Source organism: Canis lupus, chromosome 20, assembly GCF_011100685.1.
Source record: "Canis lupus familiaris isolate Mischka breed German Shepherd chromosome 20, alternate assembly UU_Cfam_GSD_1.0, whole genome shotgun sequence".
NCBI classification, from domain to species: Eukaryota; Metazoa; Chordata; class Mammalia; order Carnivora; family Canidae; genus Canis; species Canis lupus.
The window spans coordinates 44,826,226-44,852,629 of record NC_049241.1 but is presented as its reverse complement, the minus strand read 5'-3'; the positions used below and the strand labels follow the sequence as shown (position 1 = coordinate 44,852,629).

At 50.4% G+C, this 26,404-nt stretch overlaps 1 protein-coding gene across 1 annotated transcript in view; it reads left to right on the top strand.

Annotated features, from left to right (window-relative positions):
* The first annotated feature begins 11,082 nt into the window (after nucleotides 1-11,082).
* The window catches only part of KLHL26 (kelch like family member 26), a 28,252-nt gene continuing 12,930 nt past the window's right edge, over nucleotides 11,083-26,404 (top strand). The window contains 1 exon segment of the mRNA XM_038566799.1: nucleotides 11,083-11,175. Within this exon segment, the coding sequence (XP_038422727.1) occupies nucleotides 11,099-11,175 (77 nt within the window). The 5' untranslated portion in view covers nucleotides 11,083-11,098.

Here is a 26,404-nt window from a genome sequence, read left to right as displayed (position 1 = left end):
TCCTTGCTACAGCATGCATCTCAGAGCGTTTGCATTGGTGTGCTCTCCACTTAGAATTCTTTTTCCTTAAATAATCTGGCTCTGTCCCTGGATTCATTTTTTACCTATTAGCCCTTTCTCACTGAGGCCTCCTCTTTCAGCTCATCACTCGCTGAGTCTTTCTCCTCCATTGATTTGGCTATGGCTTCATGATCTGTCTCCACCCCCACCCCAAACTGGACGCTCTCTAAGGGCATGATTGGGTCTAGTGTGACCCCAGCACCCATAGCAGACTTTTGAGGAGTCCCCCAGCGGGGCTGCCTGGGACCTCTGGGGAAGACACCCCAAGTGCCAAGCAAAAACCTTCAGGTTCCTCTGCCAAGTAACTCCTGGCCCCTTCTGGAGTATCAGGAGTGAGATTGCCCTTTACCTCTGTTCAGGGCTCCTCCAAGGACTAAGGGCAAGCAGAAGTGACCTGGTGGAAGAGCTCTGACTCTCCATAGCTCTCTGAGCCTCAGTTTCCTTATCTGTCCTTCCATCTCTGTGAGTTATCTCACAGAAATTGCCCCCTCTGCCCCTCCCTGTGCTTTCCTCCTCCACTGATACAGGCCTGATGGAGGGTGGGTGGGTGGCTGGCATCATGGCAAAAGCCAGAGCGCCCATGTATCCTGGTAGTGTGGTGTTGCCATGGCAACTGGCATCCTGGTTCCCTGGTGACAGGCCTGAGTTCTGGGCCTAGAGGTGGTAATCTGTCCAGGAAGGGAGAGAGGGAGCCAGGTGTCCCTGGCAACACTCATAAGCACATGGAGGAGAGGATGGGGACTCATGTCTTTTCCTCAGGGCAGGGGTGGGGGGAGCAGTTCAGGCTGAGGCCCAGGTGGGGGCTGTCCCAGTTCCTGGTCAGGGCCAGCAGGGAAGCTGAAGCCTCCAGGGGTCCTATGTCCCCTAATACTGCTCACTGTCCCCTTCACGCCCAGTCCTGCCAGTCTCCCCACGGCTCCTCGTGCTCTCCCTCCTCAGGATTCCTTCCCCACACAGGTCGTTTCCTCCACCTAAAAGTTTCTCTTCCTGGCTAGTTCTTCAGCCTGAATATCCCCCTCTGACCTCCTGGCTCAGCCTGGCCCCTCTAAGTCACTACGCCCCAGATCAAGCCTCTATCATGTTGACAATTAAGTTATTGCTTCTTTGCTTGTGTGATGATTGGTTTAATAAATGTTCCCCCTGCCAGATGCGACGCACTAGCAGTCTCGGTCACAGCTGTGTCCCACACACCAAGGAGGCTGCTCTCAATACATCACTGTCGACACTCTCCCTTCTCACTCCAAGGCTTGCCCACATCACCCCAGACAATGTGGTCTCATCTCTGTCCCTCAGGCTCTTTCTGGCACCAGGCTTGAACCCTACACATTACTTCCACCTGGAATGTTCTGAAACATTCTTGGCCCTTCTACAATGTTCTGGAATGTCCCAGAACATCTTAGAACATTCTGTCCCCTGCTTTTTTTTAAAGCTGGACATCACCTTCTCAAAGAGGCTCTCCGTAACCTCTTAGCTAAAGCAGTCCTTCCCACCTGGTCACTCTCAGCCCACTGGATTTGTGACAGTTACCACCATCTGGAAAGGCCTTGATCATTGACCCATTTGCATGTCTCAAGTTTGTCTTTCTCATTGTGATATACGTAACAGAGTATCCTGTTATGATCCCCATGCTATTGAATGGAAGGGGTCAAGGAAGAGACCAGGATTTGGTTCTGAGCTCCAGAGTAGAACAACTCTGATGCTCTCCCGCTGAAACCTTGGGAGAGTTACTTACCTCTCTGAACCCCAGGGTCTTTCTTTTTAATTGAGGCATAATCTACAAATGACAAGGTGTGCCCATTTTTGCAGTACAGCTTCCTGAATGTTTACACTCCTCTGACCTAAATACAGAACACCCGCAGCCCCCAGGGGACTCCCTCATGCCCCCTTCCAGTAAGTTACCGCCCCCAGAGGTAGCCCTAGGTCTGACATCTAGCACTTCGGCTCCATCTGACCAGTTGTTTTTTTTTGTTTTTTTTTTGTTTTTTTTTTAAGATTTTATTTATTTGAGGGGCACCTGGTGGCTTAGTGGTTGAGCATCCCCCTTTGGCTCAAATAGTGATCCCGGGATCCTGGGATCGAGTCCTGCATCAGGCTCCCACAGAGAACCTGCTTCTCCCTCTGCCTATGTCTCTGCCTCTCTCTCTCTATGTCTCTCATGAATAAATGAATAAAATCTTTTAAAAAATCTTTAAAAGTTTTTTATTTATTTGAGAGAGAGGGGAAGGAATGAGAGAGCACAAGCAGGGGGAAGGGCAGAGGGAGAGGGAGAAGCAGACTCTTCACTGAATAGGAAGCCTGATCCTGGGCTCCAACCCAGGACCCTGAGATCAAGACCTGAGCTAAAGGCAGATGCCCAACCAACTGTCCCTGACCAGTTTCACTTTTTGTTTGTTTTTTTTTTAATAATTCAGCTTTAATGAGGCATAGTTGACATCTAATAACACAACCATTTTCAAATGCCCAGTTCATAAACCCTCGTGTGTTTGCATTGGAAAAAAAAAAAAAAGCCCAGTTCAATGAGTTTTGACAAATGTAAATGACCCTGTTGCTCCATTACCAGGATATAGAACATTTCCATCACTGTAAGTGGTTGTGCCTTTTTGTCATAAAGGCCTTTTGTCCCTGATGATCTGCCTCAGGGGGCCCCAAGCTGTCACAGATTAGCATGGCTTATTTGTGAACTTTACACAAATGGACGCATATAGTGTGTTCTCCTAGTACCTGCTTCTTTCACTCAGCATTGGTGAGATCCACTTGTGGGATATACATAGTGTTGGGTTGTCCTTTTTCCTTGTTGTGTAGTATTCTATTATGTGATTGTGTCACCATTTGTTTACCCATTGAGCTGTGGATGGACCTCTGGAATTTTTCCAGTTTGGGGCTCTTATGACCCTTTGTATTTATGTCTTTGGTAAAACAATATCTTCCTTTCTGTTGGATAAATACCTGTAGTGGGTTAAGTGGGGTCCCTGACCCATTTAATTCATGTCTTTCTGGAAACCCAGAATGTGACCTTATCTGGGAATAGAGTCTTTGCAGATATAATTTAACTAAGGATCCAGATGAGATGCCAAACTGAATTAGTGTGGGCACCACTAAGAGAAATGAACACACAGAGACATACAGAAGAAGGCCATGTGAAGATGCAGGTAGATAATTGGAGTGATGTAGCCTCAAGCCAAGGAATTCTAAGAACTGCAGACAACACTAGAGCTGGGAGAGAGGCATGATTCTCTTTCCGAGTCCCCAGTGGGAACCAACTCTGCCAACACCTTGATTTCAAACTTTTGGCCTCATGAACCATGAGAGAATAAATTTCTTGTGTTTTAAGCCATCCAGTTTGTGGTCATTTGTTACAGCAGCCCCAAAACACTCATACATTGCCCAAGAAGGGGACTCCATATAGGGCACAGAGTATACACACATTCCCTTTTAGCAATTACTACCAAATGGCCATCCCAAGGGGTTGTACCATTTGATATTCCCACTAGCTGAATGTGAGAGCCATAGCTTCTTTATCTCTAAAATGAGGACAGTAAGAACTATTTTCTTCCCTTTGGGGATGTGGTGAGAATACATGAGAATACACAGTTTGGGGCACTGAAAATACTCTGTAAATGGTAATTTAAAAAGCGACCAAAACGACCACCAAGACGCAACTCATCTCCATCTATATATTTTTTAATTTTTTAAAAAAGACTTTATTTATTTATTTATTCATGAGAGACACACACACAGAGAGAGGCAGAGACACAAGCAGAGGGAGAAGCAGGCCCAATGCAGGGAGCCCAGTGTGGGACTCGATCCCAGGACTCCAGGATCACGCCCTGGGCCGAAGGCAGGCGCTAAACCGCTGAGCCACCCAGGGATCCCTCTATATATTTTTAAAAAGATTTTATTTATTTATTCATGAGAGACACACAGAGAGAGGCAGAGACACAGGCCGAGGAAGAAGCAGGCTTCCTGCAAGGAGGCCGATATGGGACTCGATCCCAGATGCCAGGATCACACCCTGAGCCGAAGGCAGATGCTCAACTGCAGAGCCACCCAGGCATCCCTCCATCTTTTTTTTTTTTTTAAGATTTTATTTATTTATTCATGAAAGACACACAGAGAGAAAGGCAGAGACATAGGCAGAGGGAGAAGCAGGCTCCAGGCAGAGAGCTTGATGTGGGACTCGATCCTGAAACTGCGGATCACACCCTGAGCCAGGGGCAGGTGCTCAACCGCTGAGCCACCCAGGTGTCTCTCCATCTATCTTTATTTATTTTTTATTTTTATTTTTCCATCTATCTTTATAGTGGGTTTTTTTTCAGCTTGTCCCCAGCACGAGTCACATACAGGTGAGAACAATTACCTCCTGTAGGAGGAGCCAGTGGAGGCTGGATTCTGGGGTGATGGTGGGGACACTGGGAGGCCTGAGAGAGGCCACAGGGCTGGAAGTGACTAAGATGAGCCAGATCATAGTCAGCCCAAGAAAATCCTATTCATTCATTCATTCCTTTGTTCATTCATTTGTTTGTTCATTTATTCATTCATTCACCAATGAATTTGCTGCCAGTTGATGCTGGATGTAGGAGGCTAGGACCCTGGCAGGGCTCCAACCTAGATACAGCCTGGGCAGCCAGTCTGGATGGAAGGGAAATAGCCCTCCTCTGCTGGGCAACCAGGAAGGCTTTCTGGAGGAGGACACTTGTGATGGATGTGAAAAATGTGGATGCACAGAGACCAGTCTGATCTTCCCTTCTGCTATACCTGAGTGCACAGTGTCACGTGGCTCCCATAACAAATGACCACAAACTGGTGGCTTAAAACAATAGAAATTTATTCTCTCACCCTCCTGGAGGCCAGGAGTCTGAAATCAACATGTAGGCAGCCATGCTACCCCTGAAGGCTCTAGGGGAAGAATGCTTCTTTGCCTTTTTCAGCTCTGGTTGCCCAAGGTGTTCCCTGGCTTGTGACAGGATCACCTCAATCTCTGCCTCTGTCTTCACATGGCTTTCTTTATGTTTGAATTTCCCTCTCTCTCTCTTTTTTTTTTAATTTTTATTTATTTATGATAGGCACACAGTGAGAGAGAGAGAGGCAGAGACACAGGCAGAGGGAGAAGCAGGCTCCATGCACCGGGAGCCCGACGTGGGATTCGATCCCGGATCTCCAGGATCGCGCCCTGGGCCAAAGGCAGGCGCTAAACCGCTGCGCCACCCAGGGATCCCTCTCTCTCTTTTTAAAATACTTTATTTTTGAGTAATCTCTACACCCAACATGGGACTTGAACTTACAACTCCGAGATCCAGAGTCACAGACTCCATCACCTGAGCCACCCAGACTCCCTCCAGCTTTCCTTCTTTTTATGAGGACACCAAGTTATTGGATTTATGGTCCACCCTACCCCAGGATGATCTCATCTTGAGCTCCTCAACTTAGTTATATCTGCCAAGACTCTAATTCCAAAACAAAAGTTGTTTTGAGATTTCAGGTAGATATGTCTTTTGAGGGGACACCATTCAACCAGTAGACTAAGAGTGTTTGTTCAGCGTCTTTTCAGTGAGACAGTTCACCAGGGGGTAGGGCGTTCTTAGTTTTGTCTGGCACGTGTGTCCCATGCCCACCATAGGGTCCAAGGCACAGGAGGCCGTCAAAAGTACTTGCTGAATGCCTGATTAAAAGAAAGGAGAAGGGTGCCTGGGTGGCTCAGTGGTTGAGTGTCTGCCTTTGGCTCAAGTTGTGATCCCAGGGTCGGGTCGTGGGATGGAGTCCTATATTGGGCTCCCTGCATGGAGCCTGCTTCTCCCTCTGCATGTGTCTCTGCCTATCTCTGTCTCTCACAAATAAATAAGTAAAATATTTTAAAAAATAAAAGAAAGGAGAAAAGGGGTCGTCAGCATGAGGCTCTGGAGAGGGCTTGAGCCTCAGAGTCAGAGAGTGACGGTCCCATTTCTTGCTCTTAATCCTTGGCAGGCTGCTTCTACTCTCTGAATCTCACTTTCCCTGTTTTGCAAGGTCATCCATGAGGCCCAAGTCTGGGGGTCACATGCCCCCAGTAGGACACTAGGACGTGTAGCTATGGTGGTGGTGGGAGGGGTTGCAGGCAGGTAATCTAGACTGCAGGTAGGTTAGAGAAGGTGGACCTAGCTCAGACCTAACTTGAAAGAGGCACTGGAAGTGTTGCCAGCTGGGGTGATAGAAAGAACAAGATCAAGGGCAACTGTTTATTCTTCATGGAGCCACTTATAATCCTGGAAGGAAGAGGTCTATATGCTTCTTTTTTCCAACAGGTGAGGTGAGGTGAGATTCATATAATGTGAAATTCATCATTAAACAAAAAGATTTTATTTATTTGACACAGAGAGAGTACAAGCAGGGGGAGCCAGAGAGGGAGAAGCAGGCTCCCCACTGGGCAGGGAGCCCAACACAGGGCTCAATCCCAGAATCCTGGGAGCATGACTTGAGCTGAAGGCAGGTGCTTAACCGACTGAGCCACCCAGGCACTCTTAAAACTCACCATTTTAAACTGAACAATTGGCATTTAGTGCATTCAAAATGTTATGCTACTCCCATAGCCAGGAAGAAAAGAGTCCTCACCTCTTGGGGAGTTGACATTCCAGGGGGAGGATGGATGGTAAACAAGAAAAGAAAATACATGACAATTCCTCAAAAAGTTCCTCACAGATCTACTCTGTGATCTAGCAGTTTCACTCCTAGAGATGTACCCAATAGAAGTGAAAACAGGACTTTAGTATCTGTACGCATGTGTTCACAGCAGTGCTGATCACAATCACCAAAGAAGGGAACACCCCAAAGGTCCATCAATGGATGAATGAATAAATGAGATGTGGTCCATTCACACTACAGAATATTACTCAGTCATGAAAAGGAATGAAGCCCTGATACACCGTACAGTGTGGAGGAGCTTTGAAAACATTATGCTGAGAAGGCCACATATTGTATGATCCCATGTATGTGAAATGTCCATAACAAATAAATCCATGGACACAGAAAGCAGATTGGTGGTTGTAAGGGGCTGAGGAGTGACTGCTCGTGGGGATGGGGGGGTTTCCTTTTGGGACAATGGAAATGTTTTCGAACTAGGTAAAAGTGATGATTGCATGACATTGTGAATGCACTAAATGCCATTGAATTGTATACTGTAAAATGGTGAATTTTATGGTGTGGGAATTATATCTCAATTTTATTTATTTATTTATTTATTTATTTATTTATTTATTTATTTATTTGTTTGTTTGTTTTTTTAAGCTTTATTTGGGTCACCTGGGTGGCTCAGTGGTTCAGCATCTGCCTTTGGCTCAGGTCATGATCCCAGGGTCCTGGGATCCCACGGGGAGCCTGCTTCTCTCTCTGCCTGTGTCTCTGCCTCTCTCTCTGTGTCTTTCATGAAGAAATAAATAAAATATTTTAAAAAAGATTTAGGGGGATCCCTGAGTGGCTTAGCGGTTTAGTGCCTGCCTTCGGCTTCAGGGCGTAATGCTGGAGTCCTGGGATTGAGCCTTATGTCTGGCTCCTTGCAGGGAGCCTGCTTCTTCCTCTGACTGTGTCTTTGCCTCTCTCTCTCTCTGTGTCTCTCATGAATAAATAAAAATGAAATCTTTAAAAAAAAGATTTATTTATTTGAGAGGGGAGAGGCAGAGGGAAAGAATCTCAAGCGGACTCTATACTGAGCACAGAGGCCAACATGGGGCTCAATCCCACAACCCCAAGATCATTACCTGAGCTGAAATCAAAAGTCAAACTCTTAACCAACTGAGCTGCCCAGGTGCCCTTATATTTCAATTTTATTTAAATTTTTTTTTATTTCTTAAAGATTTCATTTATGTATTTGACAGAGAGAGAGAGAGAGAGAGCGCTCGCACAGGTAGGCAGAGTAGCAGGCAGAGGGAGAAGGAGAAGCAGGCTCCCTGCTGAGCAGGGAGCCCAATAAGGGGCTCAGTCCTAAGCCCCCTGGGATCATGACCTGAGCTGAAGGCAGACACTTAACCAACTAAGCCATCCAGGTGCCTCTATATTTCAATTTTAAACAATAGAAAACTAAGATACAATACAGAGTAATGGGGGAAAAATCAAGCTGGCTTGGGGACAGAGAGTGGGTGTGGGAGAGGAAAAATGCTGAGAGCCGCTTGGACTTGGAGCTTACCACCTGAGCTGCCCTGAGTGCTTAAGTTATTTACTTCATCCTGGCCTTGCTCCGTCCTGCAGGGATACTCTAAACACGGGGAAACTGAGATATAAAGAGCTGGAGCATCCCGCCCAAGGACTTGAGGCTTACAAGAAGTAGATGCAGGGCAGCCCGGGTGGCTCAGCGGTTTAGTGCCGCCTTCAGCCCAGGGTGTGATCCTGGAGACCCGGGATGAAGTCCCACGTCAGGCTCCTTGCATGGAGCCTGCTTCTCTCTCTGCCTGTGTCTCTGCCTCTCTCTGTGTGTGTCTCTCATGAATAAATAAATAAATACAATCTTAAAAAAAAAAAGTAGATGCAGAACTAAGGGTAATAGCAAAAATAGCGAGCATTTGTTAGGTGTTGACTGTCTATACAGAAGCAAAAGGAGGCACTAGGATCATCAGCAGCGTGTTCTGAGGCCACTTGGTGGTGAAGGGCAGACAGGGCTGACGCCAGCCCCAGGACGAGGCTGTAGGAAAACAAGGCATCCCCTAGCCGCCAGGCCTCCATTTCCTCCTCTGTAACACCTGGGGGTTACAAGGAGGCCTCTGAACTCTGACCTGGGGCCGGGAGTCCCCCAGCTGGTCTGGAGCGGGGTAGCAGGTGGCGGGCCCCCACCTCTGGGAGAGCAGTGCCAGCTGTGGGCCAGATGGTGGCCAGACCAGTGGACATCGTCTGCTGTGTCCGCCTCCAAGCTCTGCCAGACCACAGGTCAACATTATTGAAGGAGGTTGTGCAGTAACCTCTGGTGGGCCCTCCGGGTCCTGGAACCTGCCTGTGTCCCATCCCAGGTGTGACAGCCAATCAGGCTCCAGTCAAGAACCCCGGGGGAGGTCCCTGGCCCTGCTCTGCCTCACCTTCACATCCCTTCTGCTGCATCTCCTGTTGGCACCACCTGCAAAGTACGTCACAGCTAGGACCACCTCCTTGGGAGGAGCCCCATTACTTGGCCTGAATCCTTGCTTCCTAAATAATATCCCTAAATCAAGATATTCCCCCGACTGTTGGTGTTGGTTACATGGCTAGGCAACACGCCAGGCCTGCTCCTGCCTCAGGGCCTTCGCACTGACTGTCCTGTCCCACATGATCTTGGAATACCTAGTATGTCCACTGCACCATGCGCCTGCAGTGTGCTACACATGAGCACACAGCCAGGGGCCCAGTGAACCTCTTCTTGCTTATCTTCAGCTGTATGTCTGTGTGTCTGACATGTGGGTCAAATCTTGGTGTTTATGAAGTGTGAGTGCATATGGATGCCATTGACTGCAACCCTATGTGTGGCAGGCGTGTGAGCTGTAGGTCTCAGCTGAGTGGGGTTTGATGCCTACATGTGGTTCATCTGGAAAAAAGGCTCAAATGGCAGGCTGAACTCCAGTGGGCAAGGGTGTGTGTGCAGAGCTTGCCAGAACTTGAGCTGCTCATACACGAACACATTCAACATTTATTGAGCACTTATTGTGTGCTAGAGCAGTCACCAGGGCCCCTCAGCACCTGGTATCTGTCAACTTGCACAATGTCAACACCTGAGCATTTAACACAAATGACTGAGTATCTACTGTGTACCCACCTGATCCTCAGCTGCATATGGATCAGTTGAGTCTGCTTCTATCCGCGGAGCCCACCCAGGCAGCCTTCTTGCTTCCTCCTTGCCCCTTGCATGTCTAACCCTCTTCTCCTAGTACTGATCTCAAGGAAAGCTCTGAGCTTCATTTGACCCCTGGATCCTGCTCAAGGCTGCACAGGAGAGGGTTTTCCAACTCAGAAGGTGAAAGCATAAGTGGGCACAAGGGTGGAGAGAGGATCCTGGGAACTTGGACCCTTCTATGGTGGAGATTCTAGGTTTTCAGTAGACTGTGGGGTGGGGAGCGTCTTGAAGGCTCTGGGAGCTTTACAGAGGCCTTGCTGGTCCTGGGTTCCATGGGGGTCTAGAGTACGGAGCAATGAAAGAGGGAAGGGAGGAGGAAAGAAGGAAGGAGAACAAAGAGAGAAAGGAAGGACACAGATGCACAACTTTGAGCCTTGGCTAAAGATTGGGTAATTGCGAGGCTGGAATTTGGGGATTCAAGGGCATTGGGTTCTGCTGGAGTGGACTTTGGGGCTATAAGTGTGGGTATGAAGGGTCTGTGGGCAAGGATTTGGGGGAGTAGGAGTTAGGATTGGAGTAGAGGATGGGGGAGATAATCTGAGGGCAGGGGTTTTGGGATGTAAAAACCAGAATTGTGGTGAAGCAGGAGGTTTGGGGATCTGAGCACAGGTGACTGGGGTCTGAAAGTGTAGGTTCTTGGGCTTGAGGGTGGAGGCTCTGGGAGGGTAGGTCAGGGGAGGGTTGGAATCCACAGCCCTGTTAGAAGGGGATGAATTCCCATGTCTGAGGGAGGTCTTGGGGAGTGAATGACCCTGGAAGGGGAGGGAAAGTTCTCAGAGTTCTTGGACCACTTTCTCCCTGCTCCTCCCACGTCGGCCTTGCCCCTTCCCGGTCGTAGAACGGACCCCTCCCCAGACCTGCCGCACTTCACCTTCGGGCCAGTCCCTGCTCTCCGAGCCCCCTCCCAGGCCCCACCCACTCCTCCCTCCTCGCCTTTGCCCCGCCCCTTCCCAGAGTAGGCCCCGCCCCTCGCCGAGTCTCCGCCCTCTCCCCGCCGCGGAGCGGGCCTCTGCCTTCACTGCCCCCGCCCACCCGCAGACCCCACCCCTCTCCGCCCGGGTCCCACCCCCTCAGGGTAGCAGGCCCCACCCCCCGCCCAAGGCCCCGCCTCCTGCAGAGCAGCCCCGGTGCCGCCCCGCCCCCCGCATCTCCGTCTCCCGGACCGGCGCGCGCGGCTCCCGTCACTCAACGCGCGGCGGCGGCGGCGGCGGCGGGAAGATGGCGGAGTCCGGTGGCGGCGGTGGCGCCGGTGGCGGCGGCTTCGGCGCGGGCCCGGGGCCCGAGCGCCCAAGCAGGTGAGACCCGTCCTCGGGGTGGGCCGGCACCTGCCCCGGGGCCGGGGTGACGTGTGGGGAGTCCTGGGGATCCCGAGGGGCTGAGGAGCCACCTGGGCCGGTTCGAGGGTCTTTACGGGGGATTGCGGGCTTTAGGGGGTCACAGAATACTGGGGGGGCCGAGGGCTGCTGAGCGGCAGCTGAAGGCGGTCTGGGGGCCCCAGGACCTCGAGATATCTGCATGCGGCCCTAGGAGTCTGAGGGGGCATTGAGGGGCATGGAAGTCTGAAGGGAAACCCATGGCCTCCTGACCTGTTGGGGGCATGGAGGAACTGGGGATGCCAAGAGGTCTGGGAGGCAGAGAGCCCCTGAGCAGAGGACCGTGGGCAGTCTTGAGCTTGTTAAGGAGGGGACTGGTGGGAGAGCTTGAGGGGCTGAGCCCCAAGGCTTCCTGGAGGGTGCTGTAGGACCCTGAGGTGTCTAAAGGTGGTCCTCAGGGCATGCTGAGGCAAGTCCTGGCAGGGGTGAGGACTGTGGAAGACTGGAGTTAGGGGGCTCAAGTGAATCTGAGGGCCTGAAAGAGGCCTAAAGGGCCTAGGAAAACCTGAGAGGGAAGGCTGAGGTCCCCCCCTCCAGGGGGGGGGGCGTCACTGTGAGTCTTGTTGGACAGAGAGGGGACTGGTGTTCCCACGGGTCCTAAGGGGCTGGAGTGGGTTGTGGGTAGCCTGAGGATGCTGAGAGACCCCTGAAGGTCTAAGGAGAGTCCATCCTTGGTGCTTCTCTCTCTCATCTCCATGGGGTTCAGATCCTCCTCCAGGCTGGGGCACCTGGGTGGCTCAGTGGTTGAGCATCTGCCTTTGGCTCAGGTCATGATCCCAGGGTCCTGGGATCAAGTCCTGCATCGGGCTCCCCACAGGGAGCCTGCTTCTCCCTCTGCCTATGTCTCTGCCTCTCTCTCTGTGTGTGTTTGTCTCTCATGAATAAATAAATTAAAATTCTTTAAAAAAAAAATCCTCCTTCAGGCTAAAGGACTTGAAGCAAGATCTTGCCCACACACAGACCAAGGGGGCAGAATTCATCCCCTTTGGTCAAAGGGAGGCTCCCTTTTCCTTTGTCCAAGTCCTGAGATAGATTGCTTGAGCTCCAGAATTGGTGTAGGAATTGAAGTTGTTTATATGCAGTTTTGGATTCTCAGAGGGGAGGAACACCTGCCTTAGGTAACACAGCCTCCCTCTTATTGCACAAGGTCAGTATAGCCCAGATGCTTCCATCCTGGCCTCCCAGGAAAGCCTGTCACCCCTTGGCTGGTGAAGGAGGAAATCTGGGCTCTTCCTTGATGGTGAGCTTACAGGAGCAAATAATTTCAGTGTGATAAGTGATGAAGTTGTTCACTACCTGTGTGCTCTGGAGGAGTCCTTATTGTGGAGACTTGGGCTGGTGCCAACCAGAAAAACCTGATGGCTTGGGCATAATTTGGGCTTTAGGGCCCTGCAGCAGGGAGCAAGGAGAGATCAAAAGATTTGTAAGACATTCAGGGGTAGAGTTGGCAAGGCTTGTTGACTAGGCATGAGGTGACATGTAAGGAACAAGGGGACCACAAACCCTAGGTCCCTGCCTTGCGCCCTGGAATGGGATAACCTGGGGGCAGCAACAAGGTGTAACTAATTATATACCATATAATTCACTCATTTTAGCTGAGTAGTTGAGTTATACAGTTGTGTACCCTCTAATACAATCCAGTTTATTTTTTTAATTTTTATTTATTTATTTTTAAAGATTGTATTTATTTGTTCATGAGAGACAATGAGGGGGGGAGAGAGAGAGAGAGAGAGGGGCAGAGACACAGGCAGAGGGAGAAGCAGGCTTCATGCAGGGAGCCTGACGTGGGACTCGATCCCGGGTCTCCAGGATCAGGCCCGGGGCTGAAGGCAGCGCTAAACCGCTGATCCACCAGGGCTGCCCATAATCCAGTTGTTTTTTAAAAGGCTCACATCACTCTAAAGAGTTCCCTCAGGCCCGTGGTAGTCAACCACACTCCCATCCCCAGCCCCAAACACACCCTGATCTACTTTTGCTCTCTAGTTTTGCCCTTGTAGAAATTTTACATGAATGGAATCCTACATATGTGGCTTCTTATGCCAGGCTTCTTTCCTTTAACTAAATGTTTTCAGAAGTTCATCTATGTTGTCACAAGTATCAGAAGCTTGTTCTTTTTCATTGCTGCAGAGTATTCCACTATATGGACAGATAGTTTGCTTGTTCATTTACTGGTTAATGGACATTTGGATTTCTGTTTTGGCAATTACAAATAAAGTCCCTGTGAACAGCCAGGTATGCGTTTTTGTGTGATGCATACTTTTATTCTTTTGGCTGAATACCTTTGGAATGGAATGACTGGGTCCTATGGTAGATGTGGGTTTAACTTTTGAAGAAACTGCCAAACCGTTTTCCAGAGTGACTGTGCCATTTGCATTCCCGCTAGCAAATGTATAAGAGTTGCAGTTGCACCCCATCGGTGCCTACACTTGATGTGGCCAGTCTGTAATTATAGTCATTTTAAGTATATACTAGAATCTTATTTTGGTTTTAACTTTTTTCTTCCTAATAAGTAATAATGTTGGATACTTCTTCATGGTGGGTATTCACATCTTTGGTAAAGTGAAAGATTCGTATCTTTTAAAATCTGCCCATTTTCTAGTTGTGTTGTCTTCTTATTGCTTACTTTTAAGAATTCTTTATGTGTTCTGTCTGTAAATCGTTTATCAGATATATGATTCACAAACATTTTCTCCCTGTCTGTGGCTCTCTTCTTTCTTTCTTTCTTTCTTTCTTTCTTTCTTTCTTTCTTTCTTTCTCTCTCTCTCTCTCTCTCTCTCTCTCTCTCTCTTAATGATATCTTTCACAGGGCAAAATTTTGTCATTTTGATGAGGTCCAGTTTATCAGTATTCTTCCCTATGGATTATACTTTTGGTGTCATATCTAAGAAATCTTCTTTCTTTAAATTTTATTTTAAGGAGGCTGCATGCCCAGCGTAGACCTTGACACAGGGCTTGAACTCATGACCCTGAGATCAAGACCTGAGCTGAGATCAGGAGTTGGATGCTTAACCAACTGAGCTGCCCAGGTGCTGCTCTGAGAAATCTTTTCTAAATGGAGGCACTTCTTTAAAAGACATCTCCCTCACTTCTGAGATTCCCATTTGCCCCCTTCTATCCATCCCAGTGAAAAATTACAGTTGTCTAGAGCAACTGGTAGGGGAGGGGCTTTTAATCCCTGTGGTGCTCGTATGGGGAGAGGGGCAAGAATCCCTAATATGGTGAGATGGAACATGCAGGAAGAGGATCAAGTTTTGAGGAAGATTGTGGCACACAATATTTTGGCAAGGATCCCTTGAGATCTAAAGGCCTTTGTAACATTGTTCATTGTTCCAAAGCTGCCAGAGAGGCCTAGTGTATCACTTGCCCTTGCCTCATTCCTCTTCATGCTTCCACACTCCCAGGTCATGGCTTCTTAGAGCTATCTGCCTGACCACCGAGGTCTGTTAGCCCCCAGAGCACTTTTTATGGTCACCTTGGATTGTTTAGTAAAATTTATATAGCATTAAAAAAAATTTTATATAGCGTAAAACTCAGCCACTAAAAGTGAATGATTCAGTGATATTTAGTATTTTCACAACGTTGGGCAACTATCCCATCTATCTAATTCCAGAACATTTCCGTCAGTTCAAAAGAAAATTCTGTACCTATTGGCAGTCACTCCCCATTCCTTCTTCCTCAACCCCCTAAAACTATTCATCTAATTTCTGTCTCTACAAATTTATCTGTTTCATAAATGGAATCATACAATATGTGACCTTTTGCGTCTGGCTTCTTTCACTTTGTATAACATTTTCTTTCTTTCCTTTTTTTTTTTTTTTTTTTGTATAACATTTTCAAGGTTCATCCACATTGGTGTGTGTATCAGTAATTCATTCCTTTTTATGACTGTATAATATTTCACTATGTGGACATACCACATTTTGTTTATCCATTCACTAACAGATGGACATTTTCGCTGGTTCCACCTTTTGGGTATTTTGGATAGCGCTGCTATGAACATGCATGTTCAAGTTTTTGTTGGAACACTTGTGTCCAGTTCCTTGGGGTATATATACCAGGAGTGGAGTTGCTGGGGCATATGGCTGTTGTGTGTCTTTGATCATGCTATCACCACCCAAGATTACTTAGTGTTTTTATTAGTGGAAGTGCCTTGAGGGTAGAGAGCATGTCTGCCTTATGCTGTCTTGTGTGCCTGGAGCCAGGATTGCGCTGAGGAAATGAGTGTTCAAGAAATATGGCCAGGGGTGGGGAGGGAGAGGGGAAGGGATGGACGAAAAGAGTGTGGAAAAACTCTCTAGGGCTTGCAGTCTGACTGGTAGGAAGTCCTTTCTATGAGATCGGTTAGTCCTTTGCCTTTTCAGGGAGACCTGTGGGGTTGCCGAGACCTGAGGGGAGGCTGGCCTTATCTGTGAGGTTGGTTTTCCAATCTGCCAGGAGGTGCCTGCATCTGCCGTTTTGTCCCATGAAGGGTTTTGTCATTTGGCCAGGGATGGGGGCGGTTCCTGTCTTCCCCTTGGCCTTTCCAACGGTCCCACAACTCAAGAAACTGTCCTCAGGAGGGACTGAGCTCCCCCACCCCCCACCGCCCCCAGCGTTATATAACTTGTTTGTTCCAACTTTACTTTTCTGCAACCAAGGGGGAAAAAAAGAAAGAGAAAAGCTTATTCTCCTTCCTTCCCATCTCGAGGGATCAACAAAAAACTCGTTGCCTAGTAGAGATGGTCGTTAATAACCAAGCTGAACCTCCGGGATGGTTGGAGTGTGGCTGTCTCAGCCTAGGGCTTGCAGAGGGGAGGTGGGATCCTAGCTGCAGACTCACTCACACAAAAGACACTTGTTCTCTAGTGGGCCCCTCCCAGCTCCACCTCAGGCCCTCCAGGAGGGTCCAGGCTTGGGAGGGAAAAGAGGTTTGAGGCCACTTAGGGTGTTGGGGAGGGCAAGTGGAGAAATTCTCCTGGGAGTTGCACTTCCCCAGCTAAAATTCCATCGCTGTAAGGTACCCAGTTGGCTGAGTTCTGGAGGGACCTTCTAGCCACAGAGGCTCTTCAGATTTTGGGTTGTTGGCATCCTCACTCCTCAGCTCATCTACCTTAAAGGTATCTGGATGGGGCCCAGTCTCGCTGACTCACACTACTCCTGGAGGCTAAAGTGAGGGTATTGGTTGAGGGACATGCTGGCCACAGATGTCTTCATGGGAAGTTATGGCCTAGACACAGTGTGAGCGGGTTTGGCATAGTTTAGCGAGACATCTATCTGCCTCTGGCTTCATGACCTTTGCTTGTGTAAACTTTCTTAACAAGCCCTCTCTGGTGGTGTCCTAAATTGCTGCCACTCAGCCCTGAGGCCCTGGAAGAGTCCAGCCTCTCAACCCTGTATGAAAGACTGGGGGATCTTTTTCTTTCTGAGAAGGTTCTTGTTCCTTTGGCTTTGTCCTCTTTTCAGCCAAGAGGGAGAGGTAGGGGTTTGACCCTTCAGAGATGAGGCCTCAGCTCTTCCTCTTGAGAATTTTGGGAGATTTGGTGGTAGCGGTGCCTCATCAGACCCACCTGTGTCTGTGGTCCCTCCTCTGGTGAGCAGCGCCACCCCACACACTCACTGTGTACCATGGGCATGTTTGCAGCCCTCTGTGCCTTAGATTGCTCATCTGGGAAGTGGGACCATAGGCCTACTGGGCAGGGTAGCTGGGACGAAGCAGACTAGGGCAAGGGTGTGCTTGGGGGGCGCCTGGCACATTGCCTGTGTATCTTATCTAAGTGTTAGTGCAGAAGTGGCGGTGTTATCCTTTGGTCCTGTCGCTGCCAACATTCTGTCTACTGTGCCCTCATGGGGTGTGACGGTATTTCCGGCAGTTGCTGGCAGATCTTGCCTACGAGTCAGTGTGGCAGGTGGGGAAAAGAGAAAGTTGTAGGTTAGTCCATTCTCACTGCTAAATATAAAAAATTGGGTAGCTTATAAACAACAAACATATTTCTCAAAGTTCTGGAGCCTAGGAATTCCAAGATGGAGGCTCCAGAAGGGTTGGTGTCTGGTGAAGCCACTTTCTGGTTCATAGATGGCTGTTTTCTTACTGTGTCCTCAAATGGTAGAAGGGACAAGAGGGCACTCTGGGGTCCCCCCTTTTAAAAAGATTTTATTTATTTATTTATTTATTTATTTATTTATTTATTTATTTATTTTTAAAGATTTATTTATTTATTTATGATAGACATAGAGAGAGAGAAAGAGAGAGAGAAAGAGAGGCAGAGACACAGGCAGAGGGAAAAGCAGGCTCCATGCAGGGAGCCCTACGTGGGACTCGATCCCAGGACTCCAAGATCGCACCCTGGGCCAAAGGCAGGCGCCAAACTGCTGAGCCACCCAGGGACCCCCGATTTTATTTTATTTTTTTAAAGTAATCTCTATACTCAGTGTGGGGCTCAAACTTACAAGCCCCAGATCAAGAGTCACATGTTTTGACTGAGCCAGTTAGGTACCCTAGGGCCCCCCATTATAATCAGGGCACTGATCCCATTCATGGCTCCACCCTCATGACTCAATCACCTCCCAAAGCACCCCCCTTAGCCACCTCAACACCATCACATTGAGGGTTAGATTTTAACATGTGAATTTCAGGGGGATACAAACATGCAGTTGGCTGAGCCATTGGGAGGATGGTGGCACCATGACTTTGTGGTCATGGAAGGGTCAGTGGCAGGGCAGTAGGAGAATGGAACAATTGGAGTCCAAGCCACTTCTGCAACATGGAAAGGGCAGATGCCTCCATGTGGGCCCGGCATCTGGCAACAGTGCAGAGCACAGCTCCGTGGGTCTCTGCAGATTATTGGGGTGGGGGCAGTTGAGTCTGCAGCAAGCTGGAGGGAGCACTGGGCTGGAGGTGCTAGAAGGCTAGAGGGCGGGCCAAGCAGCTCAGCTCCTCCTCCCCTGGGAGCGAGGCGCCCCTTTCCTCACCTCGCCAGCAGGGTCTTGTGAGCTTATGATGTGAAATTGCTCTGAAAACTGCTCAGTTCGCCCCGAATTGTGGAGCATTTGTCTCACAGCTGGACCGCTTCCACCTGGTAGCTGTGACTCCCCTGGGGGACGGCCTTCTTGTCGTCGGCCATAGGGATAGAAAGGTTTTATTAGCCTCCGCTATCATAGTGCCATCTCCAGGGAGCCCATGCCGTGTGTCATCCCACTTTTCTTCACGCCAGTTATTTTTTATTGCCTATCCGCGTGGGAGAGCTTAGCGAGCCCAGGTCGGAGGTTTGTGCTTGCATCCCCACAACCCCCACCCAGATACTTTAAAAGTGGGGCTTTCTCTGCATTCCTGCCCTTTGGTCTTAGGGCATGTTGCAGACTTGGGGTTGAAGGCCCTGGAGAAGGATGGGAAGAGTAAGGGGATGGGGAAGAAATGCCCAGATAGAAATAATTCCTCAAGAGAGGTGACTCTTGGGAAGCTCTGGTGGTGCAGCGGTTTAGCGCCGCCTGCAGCCCGGGGTGTGATCCTGGAAACCTGGGATCGAGTCCCACATCGGGCTTCCTGCATGGAGCCTGCTTCTCCCTTTGCCTGTGTCTCTGCCTCTCTCTCGCTCTCTCTGAATGAATAAATAAATAAATCTTAAAAAAAAAAAAAAAAAAAAGAGAGAGAGAGGTGACTCTGGCATCCTGGGCTCCTTTCTCTTGTGTAAAGGACTCGTTTGACGCCTTTCTCTTCCTCTGGTGGATGGTTCCTGTGTGCCTGCTGCTGTGCTTGGTGCTGGGCATGTGGGCCCCCAGGACAGTCAGGCCTTGCCCACATGGGACATGCCAGTAGAGTTAGTAAGACAGTTGTGCAATCATTTCTCCATGTTTGCCATAAATGATCCTGAGGCCAAGTTGGAGGTTCCTGCCTTTTCTGGAAGGTTCTGAGAGTCTCCTCATGAATGAGGTTGAGCTGAATCTGATGGTTAGTGTCATCAGCTTGAGGGAAGGGGGTAATGGGAATTAGACTATTTTCTGGGTATGGACAAGTGGCATGTGTGGGTTCTTCAGCCAAAAGCCTGGGTTTTCAGGGTCATGAAGGTGAGAGGAACTGGAGGGGGTAGGAGGGAAGGAGGCTGAGAAACTCAGGGTGGAGGTGGAAAGTTTGAGTCGGCGGGGGGGACTTGGATCAGATTTGTGTTTGGGAAGGATCCCTTTTTCAAGAGACAAGGGAGCCTGGACCTAGGTGGGAGCTGTAGAGATAGTAAGGTAGGCATGGGTTTGGGGAAGATTTGGGATTAAAATCGTGCCATATGCTGATCGTTGGTGGAGGCCAGGCACAGAGTCACTGGCTCTCAGGTTTCCTCCAGGGATCGAGGAGTGAGTACTGGGGAAGGACTCATCTGGCAGGCAGGAGGTAGGACAGGGCCCTACTGGCCTGCAGCTGTGCTGCCTATGAACATCCAATGGAGAGGGGAGGCAGAGGTGGACATTGGCCTGGAGGGCTGGAGGGCTTGTCTCTGTTCTGGGAAGCCCTCATGCCTCTCCTTGGTCAAGGGCCTCAGGTCTTCTAGCGAGCAGCAACTCTCAGGAATGTCCCTTCTGTTGCGAAGAGGCAGAGGCGTTGGCCTAGCCTTAGCCACCCTGGGAGGTCTCCTCAGTTTCAATTCTGTGCCCCCACCCTGAGCTTCACCTTAGGAGCACATACCACACTACTCTTATTGCTCTCTCTTCCCCTCATCTGTTGGCACATCATGTTGGTTCCACCTTTGAGCCACATCCTTGTGTGGCCCCCTCTTCCATCTCTTCCTCATTCCCTCTTGAAGCCACCATCGGCTCTTGCCCTCCTGGCTGCTGCCCCATACTTTGGCCAGTGGGTCAATCCCATGATATGCATCAGAACATGTCTCTCTGCCTGCTACCTGCCAGGGGGAGTTCCTCGCTCTCAGAACAAATATTGCTTTTCCATGACCCCCACCCCCACCCCCACCCCACCCTCATAGTAAGGTCCTGCCCACCCACTGGGCCCTCTGTGCTTCCACAGCCCTACTGGTCTCCTAATAGCACTCCTCTGGCACCCCTCCTGGGCCTTTGACCTGGCTCTTCCATGGCTAGAGTGTCCTATCCCAGTGCTTTGCACAGCTCCAGTGTTGCCTCATTGGGGCCTGGTGGCTCTGTCCACCCATCTCTGTGCATCCTCTGCCCTGTGTCCGCAGTACATTCTGTACACTTAAAGGCCCATGTCCCCTAGAATGTATGCTCCCCAAGGGCAGAAGTTCCCCATGGTGGCTCTGATTTCATCCAGCAAACCTTACACATAATCTGTGATAGGTTTTTGAGGGGACCTGGCCTGACCTGGAGGCTTCTGGAATAGCCTTCTGCACTGCCCCTTTTTCTCACTGTATGTAATGGCATGGTCTGCGTAGAGAAACAGAAGCAGGCATGTTAGCGAATCAGCCTGTTAGAAGCCAGCAAGCTGTGCCCTTTGGTGTGGGCTATGTTTAGTTAGCGAGCAGGCCTCGGCCCTGTGTCCTGAGGACGGAAACGGCCAGCCACTCTCCCTGTCCAGCTGCCTGCAGTGGGAAGTGGGGGCCGGGGCTGGGCCGCGGGGTCCCCACTGCGGGCGGACCGCCTTCCTCCTGTGGTAGCCGCTCCGCAGCTGTGCAGAGGAGCTCTTAACACTTGTTAACCCCGAGTCTCCAGTCTCTTCCTCCTCACCCTCCCCTCTCCCGTGCTCTTCGGGGAGGACTGGAGAGGACTGCTCGGGATTCACAGAACTCGTCCCCCACGGCTGAGGGAGCGCTTCCCTAGCATTCCTGCTCCGTGGAGCAGGAGCGGGTTTTGGGGCGCTGCCAGCGCGGTGTCAGACCCCTGGCCAACCGGCCGAGTGGCTGGTTTCCTTGCGTACACCGCTTCACCGCGCACGGAAAATATTGTGATTCGGGAGGAAGTAACCGGCACCTTTGGGGAATCACAGACCTTTCCTGTGAGGGAAGCAGCTTCCGGAATTGAACAGCTCAGCCGAGAGGAAATCTTGAGGGGCGGACCTTTGGGCTTTTAAAGGCCTCGAGGGGGGTCACCCGAGATTGAGGCCGAAGATGTTTTCTGACGCCACAACTGCGAAATTCCACAGGGGTCAGAGACAGGAGCGGGCGGAGCGGGCTGGGCTGCATATCCGGAGAGCTCTCCTCTCTACGGGATGTGAGAATTTGAAGCAGCCTGCTGAAGGAAGCAGGAGCAGACAGGATCACCAGAATCTACTGAGTCCCGAGCGGGGAGCAGGGCATTCTCCAAAGGTGGGGTTTAGTGGGTGGCACTGTGTCCTTGAGGCAACAGGCTTGTAAAGGAGCCCCACTGAGGACCCCCAAGGTGGCCTCCTCGTAGAAAACTGGTAACTGTATTTAAAAGTTGTAACCATGTGCCTGCCTTGGTGAAATCTGGTGGGTCCCAGGAGGGTGTCTCTTGCCCTTTCCTCTCTGTCTCTGTCATGCAAGGGGGTAAGGCAGGACAGTTGAGAGCACACAAATGTTTACGCTCCACGTGAGTCACTTACAGAAGCAAGGGGTGGTGTTTTTCTTGCTGAGGCTGATGGCATCGGACAGCCCTGCAGCTCCAGTCTTAGGCTTGCTTCCAGCATTTTAGCATTTAGAGTTGCTGAACTTTCACGGTGGGGGACATGGGGAGCTTGCTGACCTTTCATGGAGAGACGGCTGTCTTGTCACAGGCAGACAGGACTCAGGCTGAGTATAGCCACTACGCACTTGCTGCAGATCACCCAGCTTGGACTTCCTCAACCACCCCCTGCCCCTCCCATCCCTGGGGTAGAAAGCCTGTGTGCAGTACAGGGAGAGGCAGCAGCTGGAGAAGTGGTAACTCCGTGGTGTTTTTTTTCAGAGGCTCATCTGGAATATGGTGGAGAGGAGCCCTAGATCAGAGGCTTCTGACATTGAAAGCCCCCTTTGGTTATGAGCGCCAGAAACTCAATTCTGTGCCTTCAATTAGAAAATAAAAGTTCAGGGGGATCCCCGGGTGGCGCAGCGGTTTGGCGCCTGCCTTTGGCCCAGGGCGCGATCCTGGATCGAGTCCCGCGTCAGGCTCCCTGCAAGGAGCCTGCTTCTCCCTCTGCCTGTGTCTCTGCCTCTCTCTCCCCCTATGTCTATCATGAATAAATAAATAAATAATCTTAAAAAAAAAAAAAAGTTCATTGTTCACATTAAACAAACAAAAAAAAAAGTTTGGGGAGAGTTCTCGTTTTAGTTACATTGAGATTCAGGGGCTCAGATGATTTCCTTAGAATCCGCGACTCCTTTCTCTCATCTCTGCCTTCCCTCCTGGCTGGTCAAGGTGACCCCATCTTGCTCCCCACCATCCTAGCAACCTCAGGGGGAAGGTGAATCTCCATTCTGGTGGCTTCAGCAAAAGTCCCAGGGAAGGCACTGATTGGATCACATGGGTCACACCCCCCATCCTGTGGCCAGGGATCTGGGAGGTTCTAATTGGTCATGAGTCTCCCTTTGCAGTCCAGAGATGTGTGATTCCTCCCACTGGGGAATAGGAGGTTCCCTGAGGAAAACAGGAGGCCCTTATCAGAAGAGAGGAGGGATGTTGGCACTCCCTAAAATGGAGGTATTTATGACAGGTACCTTCTGATGCCTAAACTTGTGCTGCTGTTGGAAAGGCCAGGCTGAGCCATCTCCATATCTGCATCTGCCTGTGTCTGGCCTAGCACCACTGGTCATGAGCATGTGCCATTTGGCAGAACTATTTCTTGTGGCCTCAGTACCTATCCTGCCAGGTGAGGTAGCTGGACTGGACACTGAGATGCTGGAATTTGACAGTGCTAGAGTCTCACTGGGTTTTTGAGCAAGTGGTCCTTCAGGGCCATGTAGTCCTGTATCATCTTGCCTGGTCTGTAGAGTGAAGGGGTTTTGCTATCCAAGTGGCTCCATCTACAAAGCCTAGTGCAATGGGGGTGATGTGGGGGGATAGACTGACTGGAATCAGCCTTGTGTCAGTGGGTGGGAATGGGAATGAAATAGGCATAGCCTCAGCCTGAGACTTATCCACTAGTCTGCCCCTGGTACTCCTCACATGGAGGCCCTGGCTGGGTTTTGAGGGGAAAGGGAGACTGTGGAGAACCCTGGCTGGGATATGAGAAGGGAGATCTCCTTTCAGAAGGCTCAGAGGGTAATGTGGCAGAGGTGCATGGAAGAGCTGGTGAACTTGGAAGTGTGGCATAAGGAGGAAGGTTGGGTGGGGGCAGGAGAAGTCAGCCCTTCAACACAGGGAACAGTCTGAGCAAAGTGTGGAGGCCAGACATTCTAGAAAAAAATCCTGCTGAGTGCTTCCTAATTGAACCCAATCAAAGGATAACATACCCAGTCCCAGAACTTGGACCAGGAGATTACATGGAGTGGATGAAGAGAGCAGATATATGCAGTAGATATCTGCAAGGAGCAGAGATATGAGTTAGGCTCCAGCCAGCCAATGCTGCCACCTGGTAGCCATCCACTTGCCACCTCACTGATCCATTTACCCACCTATCCACCCGTCTGTCTATCTGTCCATCCATCTACTCATCCTTCCATCCATCCACTAATCCACCCACTCAGTCATCTAATCAACGAACATGACTGAGCTCTGAGCACATGGTGCCAAGTACCAGACCATAGCAGGAGACAGAACCTGCCCTGCCCTACCCTGGAGAGGTCCTGTTTCAGCCTCAGAGAGGTAGGCTGGAAACGGATGGTGTATTAGATGGAGCAATGATTAGGGAAGACAAATAGTGTTGGGTTGGGGTCAGAGAGACATAGGGCCCTGGGTGAGGCTCTCCCAGTGTGACCTGATACAGTGGGATTACATCCCTCATAGTGGCTGGAGGATTATTGGGATAGTGCATACCCTTGTCCTGCCACCATTGAGGAGCTACATCCTGCCCTTCCTGCTGTCCAGCTCTATGTTCAGTTAATGTTCAGTGTCCTTGGAGAGTGGTCTCACCCCAGCCTTGGTCTCCCCATCTGTATCATGGAGGTGATATGGGGTCTACCCACTTGGGCCTACAGAGAGGCCAATACCAGCCAGGGCCTCTTGTGTGCTGTATAGCCTTGGGTGGGTGCTTGAACATCTCTGTGCTTCAGTGTTGCCATCTCTAAGATGATGAGAATAGTGGTATCCTTCTTTCCATACTGCCCACCAAGAAGTGAACTGAGAGCCACGTTGGTACCTACCCTGGCCCACAGCCCTGCATGGGGTGGGTGCTCACTCTGCAGGGCAGGGAGGGGCAGAGGTACTGTAAGGCAGAAAACTTGTTGCTGGTGAGGGAAGTAGGGCCTGGGTGTCCGCTTTTCTTTCTAGGTTTGAGCAATGGCCATAGTTTGACAGGTTTGGGATTGGAGGAATGCTGCCATAGGATCCTCCTGTCCATCAGCAGTGGCAGGTCTCCATATGTCCTAGGGTCAGACAGAGGCTGAGGTGATGATGGCACAGGGTCTGGGTAGGCGGTTACAGCCCAGCTTGAGGGACATTGGGCTGACAGTGGCCCATGAAAAATGAAGCTGTGGAGGGCCACAGGGGGCTTAGGTGGGAGAGTGATGGGGTTCAATATTGTTAGCTTTCCTAAGTGGGAGGATGGGCAGTGTCTGCAAAGTTCTAGCTGTGACCCAGTGAATATTTGGGGAATGTAGGGATCCATGTGGTTTGTCCCTGTCATAGAAGGGCAGGATGACCAAGCTGGCAGGGCCTGCTTTGCGTGGAGCTGGCACTGAGCGTGACCAACCCATGCCAGACTCTGTGTATATGGAATCTTGGGTGGGCTTCCAGGTGGGCTTGCCAGGGTCTCATTGTTTGGCTTGTGTTATGTGGGGGAAAACCCCAGCCTCTACTCCCAGCCCTGAGGAGTTTACTTCCGCTGGGTTTCTCAGTTGGCTATGAGTCTGACTCTTGATCTCAGCTCAGGTCTTAATCTCAGGGTCATGAGTTCAAGTCCTGCTTAGTGAGAAGCTTTATTTCTCTCACCATGCTGGGTCCTTGGTCCTTGGGAGGATTCAGGATGGTTCTTTCAAGGTGGATGTGGGTTCCAGAACCTCTGCCTGCCTGTCTCGATGACCTTTCCACCCTCAGGCTCCCTGGCTGTTGTGTGGGGGCTCTCAGGAGTTGTCAACCTCAGGTGCCTGCAGGTTGCATGGTTACTTCCTGCTGGGAACTCCCCGATACCCCCTCTCTTCTGTCACCCTGTCACTGCCTGGCGAGCCCAGACAGGAAGGAGCCAAGGACATATACATAGGGAGATAACTATGATGATGATGCCATGAAGAAGGTGAAGTGAGCAAGGGTGGCCTGGGGCTCCTCTGCAGGAATTCTGGGAGGGCATCTCTATAGGTAATATGTTTCCAGGACGGACTCAGAGTGGGCTCTGGCAATGCCCACACCTCCAGCTCTTGGAGGCAGGTTGAGTGGGAAGGAGTGGATGAGACTCTGCCCCTGTCTATTGTCCTGGTGCACCTGCCCTCCTGGCACAGATCCACTCATAGGGTGCACAGAGAGGCCTTGTCTGGGCATTCTGTTTTAAATTATCGAAGATGTGGGAAAAAAAACCCAGCATGATGACTAGGAATGAGAAATAAACAACTCCTGATGGCATAAAGAGGGCCCAGGTTCATTGGGGGACATGGGATCTAGGGGCCTTGCTGGATTTCTTCTCTCCCTTTCTTGGTCTTTTTCTCCTTCCCTCTGGGTGTCTGTCCCCCTCTGTCTGAGTCTGTGTCCCTCTTTCTCTGAGTCTTTGTTCCCTGTAGATCTCTGTTAGTGCTTTCATGTCCTGGCCTGCTGGGACGCTGCAGTGAGGATCTTCATCTGCTTCTGGGTTCCATGCCTGTCCACCCAGAAGCCCTGGTCTTTAGTCTATCCCCTTGGGAGCCCAGGGATCAAGGCCTTATCAGGAGGGATAGCCCCAGGAATGGGCCTACTGCCGCCTAAGGGGTGAGGAGGGCGGGCTGGCCTCTGGCGAGCAGTCCCAAGAGAAAGCACAGTGACGTGAGCATGGGGGCTGCTGGCCAACCTGAGCATTTGAGGGCTCGTGCAAGGTGCCAAAATATGGTGACTCTATCCTTTGGGCTGGGAGCACAGTACCCAGAGCTGTGAAATATTGTGGTAACCATGGCAACAGTAGCTGGGGGTGTCTGCCTTTGTGGGGCATGTGGGACTCTGGCTCAGA